The sequence below is a fragment of the Dryas octopetala genome, chromosome 9, assembly GCF_963921425.1.
Source record: "Dryas octopetala chromosome 9, drDryOcto1.1, whole genome shotgun sequence".
In the NCBI taxonomy this organism is placed as follows: Eukaryota; Viridiplantae; Streptophyta; class Magnoliopsida; order Rosales; family Rosaceae; genus Dryas; species Dryas octopetala.
The window spans coordinates 4,840,954-4,858,885 of NC_141374.1; the positions used below are offsets into that span (position 1 = coordinate 4,840,954).

The 17,932-nt window shown below is 34.3% G+C and overlaps 2 protein-coding genes across 3 annotated transcripts; both read right to left on the bottom strand.

Moving 5' to 3' along the window:
* Positions 1-1,389: 1,389 nt before the first annotated feature.
* On the bottom strand, positions 1,390-9,845 carry LOC147273331 (uncharacterized). Its single transcript, XM_086227357.1, has 10 exons — positions 9,542-9,845; positions 9,124-9,189; positions 8,001-8,181; positions 7,528-7,724; positions 7,314-7,364; positions 5,407-5,498; positions 5,065-5,129; positions 3,740-3,828; positions 1,797-1,901; positions 1,390-1,693 (listed from the first exon to the last, which is right to left on the bottom strand). The coding sequence occupies exons 1-10, from the start codon at positions 9,824-9,826 to the stop codon at positions 1,556-1,558; spliced, it is 1,269 nt and encodes a 422-aa protein (XP_086083483.1). The 5' UTR covers positions 9,827-9,845; the 3' UTR covers positions 1,390-1,555.
* A 3,494-nt stretch (positions 9,846-13,339) lies between these two features.
* On the bottom strand, positions 13,340-16,328 carry LOC147273332 (eukaryotic peptide chain release factor subunit 1-3). 2 transcript variants are annotated; one of them, XM_086228105.1, is made up of 2 exons: positions 16,196-16,328; positions 13,340-15,099 (listed from the first exon to the last, which is right to left on the bottom strand). In XM_086228105.1, the coding sequence occupies exon 2, from the start codon at positions 15,088-15,090 to the stop codon at positions 13,777-13,779; it is 1,314 nt and encodes a 437-aa protein (XP_086084231.1). In that variant the 5' UTR covers positions 15,091-15,099; positions 16,196-16,328; the 3' UTR covers positions 13,340-13,776. The 2 variants fall into 2 exon arrangements, with proteins under 2 accessions (XP_086084231.1, XP_086084233.1); XM_086228107.1 differs by having other exon boundaries at positions 13,340-15,130; positions 16,196-16,308.
* Between the last annotated feature and the right edge of the window lie 1,604 nt (positions 16,329-17,932).

Here is a 17,932-nt window from a genome sequence, read left to right on the forward strand (position 1 = left end):
TCACTTGGTGAAATTCTATGAATGTAATATTTGTTTTGATGATTTACCAAAAATAATTTAGTTTCATGATGAGCTATGAATGCAATATTTATAAGCCCTTTTATTCACTTTTGGCGGGTAGGTAGTAATCACCTCGCATAGATAAGGTTTGGTTTTTGGCTTTTGGACTTATGACATGCTTTCCAAATTAGGTACATTCTTTGAAAAGAAATGGGTTGGCTTTTTTATGGCATCTCTTAGATATAATCGCCATTGACAAAGCCAAAGAAAAGAAAAAAATTAAATGAAAAAATCACCAACCACCATGTTCACCCACTCTTCTTAAGATAACATGGTAATTGATCAGATTGTCATTTCTACTTGGGGGATTGCACTAAATGCTTAAATGCAAGTTATATCATAATCATAAGAGAAAAATCACATCCTCTTTGTTAACTTCTTAATTTCTTATACTTTTTGTAACTGAATTTTTGTTGGGAGTATAAAGTATAAACAAAGTAAATATTGAAGGAGAAAATAAACAAAAATGAAAAAGAAAAAAGGAGGGGGAGGATTACAATGTTATGTTAAAGTGTAGGAGGCCACAAGTGGGCAAAAGGCAAAGAACACCACAGAATTAGATTATGTGAAAAGGAAAGGACACAAAAGTTAAGACTTGTTCATAACTTTTAGTACCTAAGCCTCAGACCAAGCAATCCACATGGATGGACCCCTTAAACAGCTCACTTAGAAGTGCTTCACATAGCAAACAAAATGAAAGGAACAGTTTAACATTAATGTTGCAAAAAATTATAAAAATTGCACTTAAATTACGATGATATTGATATTTGTCGATATACACTTGATATACCCTTTAATTATAAGCCATTTATTTCATACTTGGCACAAATTATGAAAACCAGAATACACGATGATATTGTGAAATGGGATTGGCCTAGTTGGCCGAGGATAATACCTCCACCCTGCACACCGAGGTTCGAACCCTCTCTCTTCCTCCCCTATAAAAAAAAAAAAAAATGCATGATGATATTGATATTTAACATGTACATCTTTTTTTGTTTTTTGAAGGTGACACGTTTTGAATGAATGAGGTTGGGACTAGACAGTCTAGACCAATTCAATGAGTTGGCCAACCACCAGCATCTGCTTAAAAAGAACTTTAAGTACCCCAAGCCCAGTGGATGAAATCAAACTTGCTTGTCCACTCCTCTCCTTTATTCATCTTCTTATGAGTTTTATACACAGGAAAAACATGTCACCTTGTGGAAAATAAGAATAATGTAACTATATAATGCAACAATGCAGGCAGCCCACTAGAGAAACAATAGCACAAAAATAAACAATGAATAGTAGTTAACTGTAAAAGTTTGCTATTTGTTTATATGCTACATAAAAATGGCTACAATTGGCAGTTAACGTGTAAATCAACAAATATGATTCACAAGTCTGAACAAGATTGTAAATCGTTTGACCAAAACTCTGTAAGTTCTCAGTGGTGATACTATGTTTCCTTACCACAATCAGAACATGGGACAATTAATGTGCCAACTTTTGATCATACTAGACAACCTTTAAAACCTTTTCTAAGAGTAGCTTCATCCAAATTCCTTCCTATGAACACAAGCTTGTTAATCCTCTTCTCATCAGGTCCCCATGTACCGCTCGGGCAGCCATCCAATGTGGAGTGCACACCCTGAAGAAAAACAACATAATGGAAGAAGGCCATAAATAAAAGTTAAATTAATCCTAAATGTTTCATCAAATAATGAAAAAGAAACAAACGAAGAAATGAGAACCTGGAAAACATAACGTTGATCAGAACCATTTACACATAAGACACCCTTCATCCTGTACAAGTCCTCTCCTTTTTCTTCAATCAGTCTTTCAAACCAATCATCCACCTGCCCATCCATTTGATTACACAAAGGTGAAAAGATATTTTAATAGGTCAGAAGAATAGCAATGCTAATGGCTATTGGCAAGTCAAGAAACAGTTGAACACAGAATTGGAGTTCCCTTTCTTTTCTTTTTTTCAAATATTTCTTTAATTTCTTAAACAAAGCATCTCCTAGCAAGGGAAGTGGCAGTTGAGAACTTTCAACACCCTCTCACCCTAGAATTATGATCATTCCATACATAAGCCAAAAAAATAAATGTATTCCCAACTTATCCATTCAATTCATATTGATTGGTCCTGATTTTGGTCATGAACTACTGTGTAACTATGATTTGCATCTCCATCTCAAGATGTAAATCTACAACCCCAACTGCCTCTGTACCAAATCTTTTACTCTTGAATATGAAATTACTATCCAAACAGACGGTTTGACCTACATGGTAGCAAACAATTATATAGGGTAGTCCAGCTTAAATCACTTACAACCAAACACTTCACGAACAAGGTACCTAAGGTTGTTTTTCGACAAAGAGAGAAGCCTAAAAAGGTGAAAGAGGTACAAGAAGAGACCAAAGATATACCAACGAGAGGATTGTTCAAGAACACGGCTGAAGCTTTGCAAGTAGGAATTTTGCAGATATTGATAGGGAAATAACATAATAACTAACCCTAATCTATTAAAATAAAACTAAATAGAAAATTAACCTCTAAATCCTAATTTTAATAAATAATGAAACACTTCTGGCATGGCTGCTTACCTGGAATGGGAATCATTCTCATTCCTGCCCATTCCAGTGCTTACCTTTAGAATTAAAAAAACATGTGGAGCCCACTTAGGCCCTACATAAAATCAGGATTCCTAAAGGGGGACTTGGTCATGTGAATGAGTCCATTAAGTACGATCATATAATAAGCAATTTTTTTTAACAATTTTTTATGAGAAACAAATTTATTAAACATAAAACATCGTACAAATTATAAAGGATAAGTGGAAAAGAGATCCGCCTTCATCCATATAATAAGCAAATTACCTAAGCTAATCTGTGATAATACCAAAAACCTACTCATACTCAAACCTACTCCCACTATTAGCAAAATACTTCTTTTTGCTTTTTAAAAATATTGTAAGAATAATAATCAAATATAAAGAAAACATTTTTTTAAAATATTGTGATAACCTTATTATTAGTAACATAATTTTTGACATTTGAACTATTTTATTGATAAGTAGTTGAAAGAATATAAATTATTTTGCACATGGGCATTTTAGTAATCATATTGGTTTTGGAAACCAGACTATAAATGATTTTGATTACCGAAAGTCTGTAAATATTTCAACACGAATCACCTTCATTCCCATTTCGTTTCTAGACTGTTAGTAAACACTTTAATGGGAATCCCCCATTCCGATTTTTTCCCATTCTGATTCATTCTTATTCCAATTATCTCTAAGACAGTATGCCATTAAATTCCTTCTAAACTTGCTCCTATGCCTAAAATAAGTATTGACTTTTCTTCTATAATTAGCCATCGTTGGAAGTGAAAAGAGAACATATCTTGAAGTGCATCACCTTGAACCTTGCATACTAACAAACTGAAATTACCTTATCTGGACACAGAGAGAGGGAGAGAGAGAGAGAGAGAGAGAGAGAGAGAGAGCTCTGAAATACAAGCTATTTGTCAAAAAATAGTGGCAAATATTTGATGACTAAAATTTGTATTGGCTTCCAAGATGAGCTTATGTTTCTAAAGTGAGTTGCACACATACAGACACATTCAAAAGTAACAAAACCAACAATACAAATCAAATAGAAGCTTCTAACAAAAATCAAATTTATCTACCTCATCAAGATCAAGGGTACCCTCAGAAACTATACTGACACTTGAGACAGTAGAATCATGTACATGGTCATGATGATGATTGTGGTCTTCTGTAATATCCAAACCAAGTGAGAATTAAATGGAACAGAAGAGAGGAAGCTTCAAGTCACTGTAGAGAAAAGCCTAAGTAGATCATTCAAATAAGAAATAGGAGAATATTAAATTCACAAGGACCAAATAATAGGATAAAATATAATGGAGTAATCAGAGAAAAGTCACTAGGAATAAAAAACAAACAATTTTAAGTGGGCATTTTGAAGAAAACCCCATGTAGCCTCTAATGATTTTTGGTCACTCAGCTTCTAACGTATATTCATAAGATCATTCTATTTCTTATAAGAAAAAGAAAATCATCTAGATCCTATTAGAAATAGAAGCTTCACCTACATAAATGAAACTACATTGAGCGGAACCTTAGGACATTAACTAGAGAGAATTTCTTCACAATTGAAAACATCATGCAGATAAGAAAATAAAAAATTAAAACATCTTTAACAAAACCACAAAGGGTAATAAATGGAAAAGGAGGAGTCCAAAGATATGAGTAGAAGTTGTAAGGGCAATAAAAGGAAGAGGAACTATAAAAAATTTGACCTTTGAGGTGAATTATGAGAAAAAGGAACTATGAAAAAGTAAGGGAAACAAATATGTAATCAATGAAGATTGTTAGCAGGAACGTATGGGGGCTGGGAGGTAGTAGAAAAAGAAGAGTATTGAAGCAACACTTGGTTAAGTGTGGGACTGATATTATTATTTTGCAAAGAAACAAAAGAGATGGAAATTGAGAAGAACCAATTGGTTATGTGTGAGGCTGATATTATTCTTATTTTGTTTTGAGGCTAGTTTTGATTTTCTCTTGGTTGTATTGGGCTGTATAATAGAAGTGGACTCCTTGTCGACTATTTCTACTAAACTCAAGTTTAGGTTAACAAACATTTCTTTCTTTCTGAAAAAAAAAAAAAAAAAAAAAACACAACAAAGGTATTGGCATACAACCAATTCCTGGTTGCCAAACCATTGCAACATACAAAGAAGATTTCAAGATGTAAATAAAAGCTTTGTGACATGAGATGGAAAGATTGCATCAAATTCAAAAATTTACCTGCCCAAATTCATTACTAAGTTTAAATTGAAGACAGACTATTTAGTTTGCCTCAGAAAATTTGTTTGTCCCTTTTTTGAAATCATAACTTGTATTGCTAACCCAAACAAGGGGGGAAAGGGAAACCAGGATACAGAACATTAGGAGGAAAAAACAAACAAGGAAGAAAGAAAGAAATAGGCACCGTGTCCAGCTTCATGGTGATGAGATGCAGCACACGAACTATCTACTTGAACTTCACTATCGATCCTGCAGATCAAGGTATTTAACATGTTACAAGGATGAGCATACACTGTGTGTGTGTGTGTGTGTGTGGTGATAGGAACTTCATTCCTTAGCCATCAATAAAAAGGAACTAAAAAAGAAAAGAAAGAAATAGTATGCACCGTATGAATAAGCAAAGCTCTCTGTTCTAACAAAACTCAAGAAAAGAAAACATAGCAAAAAAGGAACAAGAGTATGAAAATTGTTAAGAAAAGAATGTATGAACAAACTTAAGATGCCAAGAAAAAGATTAGACAATGACCTTTCTAGATCATATCCTCCCACACCCAGAACAAAGTCCAGGTCCACAGATCCAAATTTAGCTAGCTTGATTTGTGCCATCCCATTGATATGCTAGCAACAACAATGCACCAAACAAAATTTGTAAAATTAGACCTTTCTTTTCTTTTAATGGGGAATCTCAAGAAGTCAAATATGCAACAAAAGCATAATACAAATAGAAATGAAACATTGCCGATCTAGTTTAAAGTTCAGCAATACTTTGTCCATGTTAAGTGATTCATGAAATTTAGCGTATCCAACTATATGCACTAATAGAATAGTCCCACATTTCAAATTATGAATAAAATGTACAAGTTCCCAAGAATAATGCATGTACTTTGTCCATGCACTATTCAGCAATACTTTCCAATTACATGTTATTCACTAAGAATTTACTAATTGCAGCTTGCAAGTTCCCATACCATAGGACAAGTTTTTTCAGAAAGTGACAAGATGTGAGCCCTTTCAGCTACTAAAGATTAATCACCTTGCACTGTTGCACATAGGCTGACTTGCTCACCCATCTACAGTTTTAGTCAAGGTTTTTATGACCTTTGGATAGAAATTGGACTTCATCCATCACCTGGACATTTATCACTTTCATGTCTATTTTTGTTATGATTTTTTTGCATTTTCATTTATGTTTATCTAGGTATTTATCTATGCAACTTCAGGGTTTATCTTAAATTAATTATTATGTTTATCAAGTAGTTTTTTGCCTCTGTAAATAAGGCCATTGTGTTCCATTTTTGGTAGACTTGATTGTTGAACAAAACCTGAGTTTCTCTTTTAACTTTCTTCATGTCTCTTCTTTCTCTTCCTTCCTCCATTTCTCTTTCTTAGTTTGGTTTAGTGTGTACTGGATAATGGACCCATTGATATCCATGATTCCATGAGTTTAACAATGATTAAGTCCAAGCCCAAAATTTAAACTAGTTGGACAATGTTATATACTATTCACACAGGTATGTAAGGTGACAGCTGTTAATTATTAATTAAGAGAGTGTGAAATTGGTAGAAAGTAGAAATATGAGCAACCAGTAACCATCTTTGAGAAATGAGACCACAAAACATTAGTCAAACCAAGACCAAGACCTCTCTTTAAACCACTGAAAGCAATACTATTATTTTGGCAGTCCTTATGTTTCAGGTCCCCTTTAATCTTGCTGCAGTTGCAGCCCGATTACTTAGCCCTTATGATTTTAAGATAAGATGAACCAAGAAGAGGGGTTTTGTTCGCATCTCATCTAGGGTGGAATGAGGTTCATCTCATGCATTGAGTCCATCGAGTTCATGACAACTGAATCTGACTTGAAAAGAAATCGCATCCAAACACCTATTTAATGTGTTTAAGTTTAGTTTTTCTTTTTGCACCCTGATAAAACCTAAACATGATATCCTTACTGAAGCATAATTTGCTAGTTTGCTTCATTCTGATGTGGATTTAAAGACATCTAAAGAAATTACTCGGAATTGGTGCCATTTATTGAACAATATTATTAGTATATTGTCTTTTGTGACAGAAATCAAACTATGAAGTTTAAGTTATTGCATCCCACATCAAGAGGTATCAAGATAATGAGCTTACTGGCATCTTTATTAACACCTCAACCCTTTTTCAGCTTGACACACATGGGCATGACACTCAAATGTGTGCAAGACATCACTAGACATCAGTTTCCCGATGAAGATTTACCACACACTTCCCCACCAATGCCCCACCCTGCTCCATCCAATATGCAAATTTGAATGGGCCTTGCTAGGAGTTATTTTCACTTTTCAGTCCACCCTACCATCTAAATACTTTCCTCTTTATTATACTCTCTTCTATTCTTTATACAAACTAACAAACCAACTAGATAAATCATGTGTAGTGGAACAACATACCTTGATTTTCTTGGTCAGTATCTCCAAATCAGTCTCACTCACCAAATCTATCTGCCAAAACAATTGATAGAATCTCATAAGTTTCGAAGCACAAATTAGCCTTCTATTTGTGAAGTGATTGTCTGGAATATAGATAAAATTAGACAGCAGAAAAAAGAACACAAAAGGTGAAAAAGAAAAGGCATAGAATTTCAGGGTAGGAATAAAAACTCACCTTGTTCAATATAATACGATCCGCATATGCTACTTGTTCTACCGCCTCATTCACCACAAATCTTGGTTTCACTTCATTCAGATGTTGCATTGCATGCTTGGAATCAACCAAAGTAACAACACCATCCAGTTTCACATTTTGTGAAACTAGTTCATCCATACAAAATGTTTCTATAACAGGACCCGGCTTAGCGAGGCCTGCAGAAAAAATTTCATGTCAAGCTCTGAGTTCTTGCACCCTAAAATGAAAACACCATTTCTGCCCCCCTTTCTCTCTGTTTTTCCTTATTTTCCTTTTAATAAAAAACTTAATTTGGAATAGAATTTCTTTAAATTGTGTTCAATGGATTTCATACATAGGACTCAAACTCTTAAATCATTTAGAATTTGAGTAATACTTACACCACCACCTCAACTACAGAGAAAAATATGAGAAATCATAAAAAGAGGTATTAATAATTTAATATAACCTACCTGTGGTTTCTATAACAATATGATCAAACTTGTCTCGTTTTTTCTTAACCAACTCCAAGAGCATTTTAACTAGATCTCCCCGAACTGTACAGCATAGGCAGCCATTATTAATCATGACAATGTCTTCATTCGCAGATGAATGATTAGCAACCAATGATCCATCAATATCCACCTCACCAAACTGCATTCACAGTAATCCTATTATTAACATAAACGCAAGAACAAACCAAAAAACATATCCATTATATATGTGAATTGCTGTTAGTTTATCACTTCTAAAAACTTAACCTATAAAATCCCAATTCAGAAATAAAAGAAAGAGAGAAAGAAAAAACCTTAACCTATAAGATGTAGACCAAAATTATTCAATCTTCTAACATGCCCCCTCAAGCGCAGGTGCCCCGACTCCCCTCATGTGTGGGGCACAAAACATGGAGTAGATGAATCAAATGAGAAGGAAATGAAGCAGAGTGATTTGAACAAAGTATTTTGTTGGTTCATCACTATTCTCAAAAGGTTGAGTTATTAGGATGTGAGTTAACAATTTTTCTATGTTCTAACAATAAAACAGACTGTTCGGTAGTGGAAAAAAAAAAAAAAAAAAAAAATCTCCCTACATTCTTCCTTTGAAATTCAATACACCTCTAAGCCAATGGCCTACTAAATCTTGTTGAATAGGGAATGTTTTGACAGAAATTTCTCTTCATTACTTAATTTACATCTACTGTCCAGACTAGATTATGACAGATATTGTGGTATGCGGCTTCCCATGTGAAAGTACTACATATTCACATTCTGTGTCATAATATAGCTGTAAGATGGGGTAATAATAATAAATCTCAACAGATTTTGATGTGAGTTCAACTTTATATAGTTTAATCAAATTATCTTATTGTGTAAGCCAAAATATTCTTTCTAAAACCAATTAGAATGCTTCTTTAGCAAATGATGAATTTAAGCGTATCAGGTGAAGCCAGTATGTATCAAATGAGAACTTATAGAGCAAACATCCACAAAATCACATTCATCGACTCAAGTAATGGTGCAACATAAATTCATAATAGTGGATAGTAAAACCGATTATTCAATGATCTCATTTTCTATCGAGTAAAAAAAAAAATACCTCATTTTCTATGACCGCAATCCGCTTGCCATGTTGAGATGTTAGAATATGATTCAGTAGTGTAGTCTGCATTATAGGCAACACATCCGTTGAAATCAAAATAAAAAACACACACATTACATGAACGCTTATCTCTTTGTTTTTAGCAAAAACCAACCAATACCCACACCAAAAAAAACAAGCTGATCCAATGTGAGAGCTAAAATGAAAGAACCCATTTCTCTTTCTCCATTATTTCCCATCAAAAAGTTACATGTTCCTTTTTATCACAGAATAAAAAAAATAGGGTAGCGATTTTCACACACTCCTCTTCCTTATTTTTCTTCCTTTATTAAGGGAAGGAGTGCAAACGAACGAAATTTGAGTGAGCAAAATCGTCACCCAAAAAATATATCTTACAAAACAAAACGAAAGAAACCTTTCCAGAACCGAGGAAGCCGGTAATGATGGTGGCGGGAACACGGTTATCGAGACCGAAGGCTGCATCGTCGTGGGGAGTGTAGTTTGAAGCAGAGACGATAGTCCTGGAATATCCGGGACGAGGATTCTTGGGATTGCGGGAATTGAAATCCCGGGAAACGAGGGAGCAGAGGTTTCTGAGGAATTGACAGAGGGGTGGGGAATCATGGACATGGAAAGGAGGTTGAAGGAAGTGACTCAGATTTTTATGGGATGTTCTTGAGAATAGGAATCGAGTAGTCATCGTGTTTTGGTACAAGGGGAAAGAATGGCAACAGTGCTTGAAATTTTAAACCCGGTGAAGGGTTTAGCGTGGGTTTTGTCGATTGGCAAATTTAGATAAACAGTAGTGCTAGATATCTCACATTTTTATATTATAATATTAAATATTGACTAAAAAAATTAGAAAAATATTGATCATAAATTCGGTCTTTTCAATTTAAATACTACTATGGTGCGTTTGGATGAAGTAGTTTGAAATTACTAAGGAATTCACAAATGACGGAATTTAAAATGATGTGATTTAAAATTCTAGAATATGTAAATTCTCTTGTTTGGATAACATGTAAATATAATGGAGTTTAAATACGGAATTTATAGTAGTTTTAATTTTTGATATATCAATTCAAAAGAGTGATGGTGATGGTGGCAACAATAAAAATGATGTTTATGATGAGTTGACCATATTGGTAGGGGTAATGGCCCACAAGCGGTAGGAGAAATGGTGGTGGCTAAAATTGGGGTGTTGGCGGTGGCGGTGGCAGTGGCAGTGGTGGTGTTGGAAATGGCGGAGATGGTGGTGGCGGCGGTGACGGTGATGATGGTGGTGGTGACGGTGATGGCGGTGGTGGCGACGGTGATGGCGGTGGTGGCGATGGTGGCGGTCTTGGTGTTGGTGTTGGTGGTGGTGGCGGCGGCGGCAGCGGGGGTGGTGGTGTTAGTGGTGGTGACGTTGGCGGCAGTAATAGTAGTGTCAACATAGTCGATACGACTTATTTTTCTTTTGTAAAAATTGGAATTTTTAAAATGACACCAATTTAGGTGGAATTTAAAGTTGGAATTTACAGCCTTCAAATCACAAGTTTTTTTCCACCTAGAATTTACAAAATTTTGTATTTATTGACCCAAACAAAGAAATTAGAGCATGTAATTTTTTAAATGCTGAGTTTTGTTTAAATTCCGAGTTTTTTTCCTCCATCCAAACACACCACTATAGTCTATATGCACGCTCATACTTCTCATTACACACCTTTCTTACTTAATTTGTGAAAGTTAAAATTAAATTATTAGAAAAAAATAACTCTAACTTATGTGTCGAGCCAGAGCAAAACTCTTGTCTCAAAAATACATCCACTAAGACTACCTATCCAAAATTTTGAGGGTCAAGTTCCAAAACTAACAGTCTCCCCTTAGGAAGTCACTATTTCTTATTAGAAAATTAATTGCCAAAACTTAATAGGCAATTGATTAGACTAACCAAAAATTAAAGGGACTCCCTCTAGAAAGTTAGAGAGGGAGAAGGGAGAACTCAAATGAGAAAAGTGCTGAAATTGGGGATGTCTTGGGTTATTTATAAGCTCTTGGGTGAAAATGGACAGGTAGATAGCTCCAAAGTTCGATTAAATAGCCCCCGTTTGAAGGAAAAAAGCGATGACTACAGTGGAATCCATTAGATGGCTCACATCTGATCACCAGGACGGTTAGATTGTTCAAAACCACAATCAAAGGCTAATTCAACACGCAAAGGGTCGAGGCACGAACTTCAGGTCAATCACGTCGTGCCACATCACCAATGTTTGTCCACATCAATATTTTTCATAATTCCCTAATTTCTAATATTCTCCCAACTTAGAAATTTCGTTAAAATTGCTTAGAACTCTGAAAAATGTTTCAAATTTTGCTAAGGACTTTTATCGAAGAGTGCTATGTTTCAAGAATTATTTGGTCTCCATAATTTTTTTGAAAATTCGATCTATCTCCTCAAATTAAAATTCATAAAGTCAAAATAATTCCTATCGACCTCTAATAATTCACCAAAATTCACAATAATTCTAGAAATCGCCAATAAATCAAATAACTCAAAAAAAGATTCTAAAATTTTTAGAGTATCACACACAATTACCTAGAAATTATTAAGGGCCTGTTTGGTATCCTATTAAAAAAAAAAAATTAAAAAACAGAAAAACATGTTGGTAGATGATTTTCAAAAACAGTTTTTAGAAAAAAAAAATTCAAAAACAGACATCTTTTTAAAACGATAAAACATCATTTTTCTCCTTTTTTGTTTTTTACACTTCATTCTTCCTTAGCAGCGATCATTTTTAAAATTTTGTTTTCAAATTTCATATCAAACAAGTTTTCAAATTTTAAAAATTGATTTTGAAAACTCACATTAAAAAAAAAAAATTCTTAATTTTTTTAAAAAATACTCCAATTTTTCTTTTAATTGATTCCATAAATTTACTAAATTGAATCACATATATTTATAAAAAAATTTTTAAAGTGAATCACTTGTATTTACTTTTTTTAATATTAACATTACTTACAAAATATCATTATTACAAAAAAATTTGACAAATCGAAAATTGTTTTAACCATTTAATTAAATGTTAATGATTTGAAGTGTTTACCACTATATTCATCTATTCATTAGATCACAAAATATGTCTTCATTTTTTCCGATATATCCAATTTTTTGCTGGGTGATTCTTGAATAGACTGAAGAAAGAGACTGCTCACTCTTGAATGGGAGGATGTTGTTAGCGGTCAGGAAGGGAGGGGACGGGGGTTGGCCTGAGTTCTTTATTTTTTATTTTTTATCAATTTTAATTTTTTAAATGAGTTCAAGGATAAACTAGGAATTTCCAAAAAAAAAAAAAAAAAGTTGAAAGGGGATAATTTTTCGTGATTGGGGTGGGCAAGTTCTCAGAAAAGAAACATAAGAGATGCATTTTAAGTTCTAACGAAATTGGCGAAGGATAATTCTCTTTGCACCCAATTCGTTTCTCAAACACACCCATCCAATTTCACAACATCCATTTTGCCGTTATTTTAATTATTTCAAATTATAAAGTTTTTCTTTTTGAAAAGAAAAATAAATAAACAAACAGTAAAAATATAATTTTGCACCCATTTTCCTTACTCCAACCATAGCTAACCATTTGGCAAAAAAAAAAAAAAACCATAGGCCATAGCTAACCAGGCACAACTATAACCTTTGTCATGGTTGATTATAGGGCCAGCAGCAAGGCCAACGTTGGCGTTGACTTGACATCACCCATCCAGCACCTCATCAAAGCCCCATCACCTGGATGTTCAGCCATGGTTAAAGGTCAATATAACCTATGGCCATATTTTCCCCCCAAAAAATTAATTGTATAATTGAAAATTTGAATTTAGTAAGGATAAAATGACAAAGTTAGGGAACTTTTTAAGTGCTCTGGTGCTTTGGATCATCCAAGGCTCGAGTTGATTCAAGCATTATGGTTCAATTGATTTTGAACCCGATACGCAGTCTGCAGTGTTGAGTGCCCTGCAAGGTATTACTTAGTGAGGCTGAGGCAGATTACACATCCTTTGTATCCACCTATGGTTTCATGAATTGGGGCCATCAGCCATGGCCATCTCACGGTGGGTATATTTTTGGTAAAAAAAAAAAAAAGGGTATATCAGATCCAGGTTTGACTCGTCAATTTGGATTCAAGTTAGCTAGATTTCCTGGTTTGGGTTATGAAATCATCACAGAAAACCACAACAATGGACAAAATAATTATGCAAAAAGAGAATAAAAAAACAGCAGACAAGTTTCAATACCATATACAGGTATTTTTGGTTGAGAGAAGTACATGAAATAACAGCCAGCTTCAAGCAACCATTAAAAGTACAACCTGGGTCATGGAAGAAACCCATGAGAACTACCCAATTTCCTCAAGCAAACCAATCAGAGTTTTCCATGGTAAAATCTGTGAAGAAGTGTAACCATGCATAACAAAAAGTCCCAATTGCTTCAAACGATGATAAAGGTAAAGGTGAATGGAAGTGAGAGAGTATGTTACCAGAAACAATGACATATCCAATGCAGAGTTTTGAAAGCCTGAAGCAATCAAAACTTGAAGCCCCAGTAGCAGCAGCAACAAAGATTACCATACTGGCTAAAGCCTCTCACACCATTCTCTTGAACCACCACTAGCAGTTTTAATCAGAATCCCCATACACTTCGCCATCATCGGATAGCTCATCGAATGATCTTATGTCAAGCTGGTAGCGAAGGATGCCTCCAATGCCACCAAATCCTCTGCAAAACTGGGACCCCTCTTGGGATTTGTTGGTTACAAACTCAAGTGAGCAACCAAAGCGCTTGTACTCATTGGCAAACCACTCCAGCAATGGCATCTTATCCTGAACTTCCAACTCTGCAGCAGTATCTGGATCCCGAAAATTGCTCTGGTTGCCTTCTTGCTCTTTGTTCAAATGTTTTATGACAATCTCACCAGTTGCACTGTTTTTCAGCACATACCTAGTAATATCCAGATTTTCCCACACAATCAGGATTTCTACAGCACCCATTTCCAGAGCCTTCAGGGTGTCATCTACACCAAAGATATATTTTCCAGTATCTTGGCTGATTTCTTCAAAGTACTTACCAATCAAGCGTTTCTCCTGAATGAACTTCACGTTAGATAGAATTTCTGCAGACAGCTCGATCGCTTGATTGAACCCATTTTCACCCCCATAAGAGACATCAACCACATTCAATATCTTCGCTTGTAAACGAGGATCAAACATATCTGACTGACTCAGCTCAGTCTTGAAGTCAGCTGAACCAGCAAGTATGAGTCCAGAAACATTAGGCTGACTGGTGGCAGGGTTGATGTAGAACTGTGTGGCAAGCTCTGCAGTCTTTCTCACATAGTTGTGTCGCTTTTCCATCCGAAGACGGGCAAAACGCAGAGCTGACTGCCCTCCTCTTCCGTGCTTCTTTGGTAAGTCAACAGTGAATTTGTGTAGCACCTCTCGTGTGTTTCCACTTAATGTCCCAAAGAGGGTACCATTTCCATCCATGACAATAAAACCAAACTTATCATCAGACTCTAAAAGTTCATTAAGAGCTTCTGTGTGAAACTTGTTATCACATAGATACAGAGAAGCATTTATAGGCTTGAAAGGTTCAAAGTCAATAGTCACCTTCTTTTCCTTGCCATCTTCAGTAACAATTGTTCCTGTATACAAAACCAGCCCATTGGGAGGAACCTTATTATACAGCTTCAGCCTCTGTTGAGCAGAAGTAATGGCACCCAACACCGACTGACGGTTGACCCTACTTTTGATGTTTGAAGCAGTTCCAAATTCATCACCCAGCATCTTAGTGACCCGAGAAATTTGATCACGTGGAGGCATTATAAGAGAGATCATACTGGTGCCATTGCCTCTTGCAGATTCCAATGCTTTGATTAATTTCTTGATTTTCCATATCTCAATGTTCTTATCTGATTCATGACCATCTGACATTGCTAGTTACTGTTTAAATGAACAAAAACAACAATATTACCTACAGATACCATTCACCAGCAACCCAATTGAAAGTTAGTTAAAACCAGTGGTCTAATAAATATAAAAATAAAAAGAAAGCTTTTAGTAAGAAAATGCCAACAATTTATAGAGTTAATTTAAAAAATACAAAAGAAGACCATAGATTATAGAAGCACTTTAAGTCAATGTTCCCATATATATTCACTCACATTCTGAATTATCTACATTACAACTTTCCCAGATATCTATAAATTCAAACATGTTGGGACTTGGGACATGATGCTTTGGACAAAAGGACACAAGATATAATTGGCCAAATGTTGCCCAACAATTCAATATTTCCCCTTTATTTTGGTGGACTTGTTTAGAAAAGAATTATGGTTCAAATTCAAAGGCGCAAAAAGAGGGTTTAGGATTTAAGGTTTGTAAAAAGGCTAAAGCTTTAAATCGTTTTGGTTTGATGGTTGACAAGTTAACCACTTAGAAACTAAAAACATGAAAATAAGATTTTTCTAACAAGACCTGTTTTTTTTTTTTTTTTTTTATCAATCTATGACTGTTAATCCAGCTCTTTTTTTCTTTTTTTTTCCAGCTCTTAAGTGGACAGTCATCATTGGGCCCAAACTTACCAAACTCATCATGAACCTAGAATCTTACCACCGTAAACTTGGCAATAATAAAGTCTGACTTGTTTTTCAAAATTTTGGTGAACTTTTAGTAGAAACCACCATCTTAAGACTTGATATTATTACCAAGCAAAAAACAGATTAGATTCGTTTTTTTTTTTTTTTTTTTTCAAGTAATCGATAGATCTATAGTAGATGTTATTAATAAGTAAGAAGATCCATCTAATTAGCAAGACTGAACCTATATGCCTAATTTTTTTTTTCTTCACCTAATCAATACGTTTTAGAAAAAGAGCTGGGAAATTTGCCTCAGCAATCAAATCCAAATTGAAGAGAACTGATTAATTTTTTTTTTTTTTTAAAAGTCCTCAAATTTAGCACAATCGAGCGACTACTTAATGAGAAAAATTGAGAGGGGGTCGGGGTTATGGTGATAACAGGTAACGAAGAAAACAAACCTTTTTGAAGATCGCGACTGCGCCAATTGCTCTTACAGTTGTGTGGCGTCTAGGGTTTCTGGGTTCAGCTCTGTTCTTCTTTTGCTCTCTTTTTTGTGTGTTGTGGGGTTTTGATATTATTGCTAGATCCTCGGTGCTTTGTCTATAGCTTACCATTTCCCGGCTGTTTCGTTGCTTTGTGAATAATTTAAAAATATTTTTTTCGGTTTTTTTTTTTTTTGTTGGAAAAGAGATATGAATAGGTTAAAGAGTATTAAAGTTTACTGCTCCCTACTAACAGACAATTAAAAATTTTAAACATAAAAACAATTAATAACATAATTAAATATAATATGTGCACGTTAAATGTGTTATATCACCAAGCGCTCGATGTTTTTGTCGAGCACTTGACAGCTACATAAGCAATTGAGCTATATCTACATTTATACTATAATTACTGCTTGATATTTTTCTTGATATTTTACTTGAATTTTAATATTTGTGGGATTGATTAAGTTTTATTATAGTGTGTTTAAAATGCTTTAGGGGATTTATTGATTAAAAATTTAAAGATAGTGTTTTTTCTTGAGAATATATATAATATAGCTGCAAGTTGTAATTGCAAATGTGGTTAATAGAAGCAGATGCAGTTGCCCAGTATTCGATGGAAATTTTTTTTTCCTGAAACGTAATAATGCAAGCGGCCGATGTCTTGCTGCTAGGTTAGTAAATTAGTAATTTATGCATGGAAGTTAAAGAACCCAAGATTTTTGGTAAGCAAATAGGTTAAAGATGAGTGAGGTAATTAACACGTTATTATTAAGGGAAATTCTATGGGCAGTTTACTTACAAGGGATTTGACTAGAAGGATACAAATGGTCAAATTATGCTTTATCAAGGTATCATGATCACTAGTGATCGAGTGCTTGAAACGTTTTTGTAATGCTTGAGAAGTAAAATTATAACTTAGAAATTCTTGCTCAAGTGTTATAATAAACTTTTGATGATACTTTTCTATAAGGTGGATGTCAATCTTGAAACGATGAAGAGTGTTTTGCACAACCTGTACTTTAATGCCATTAAAGGAGTATGTAATTGCTATGTTACTGGTATTGCTATATGATAGCGGTGCTTGTGGCATCCCACATGCTTTGCTATTGTTACTTGAGCTAGCCACTTGCTTGCATACTAGTATTTGTTTGTGGAAAACCACTAACTATGTTATAAGAGTTCCGGTGAAGAATTCCATAATTAATATATTGGTTTAGAGAGGATGTCTACTAAGAAATTGTCAGATCCTTTAGTATGTTGAAATTGTGGTTTATATTCTCTAAATACAATCTACAGATGTTATCTATCTTATAGAAGAGAGTTTGTTAATTGCTTTTGTTATAATGAGAAACTATGTTTTGAAAATCAGTTCGAATGGTAAATTCGATCGACATTAATAGTAATTAATTGAAAAGCTTCTAAAGAATTTATGACTCCTAAAATTTCTAAATTTACTGAAAGAATTTTTTCTATTTGATCTTTAAATTTTCTTGTTGCATATCTACATAATTGTTCTAAACTATGAGGTGATTCTTTGTTAGGTCTTTGAAAAAGTATACTTGCCCATGCTAGTGTTGGGGTATATGTTTATACTATTTTAGAGTAATTTCCTAATGTAAGTGCTAAGGGTTTGAGTTGTTTACGACCTTAATTAATATCTTCATAATTAAAATATTGCTTGTTTTTCTTGCTATGTAATACTGAAAT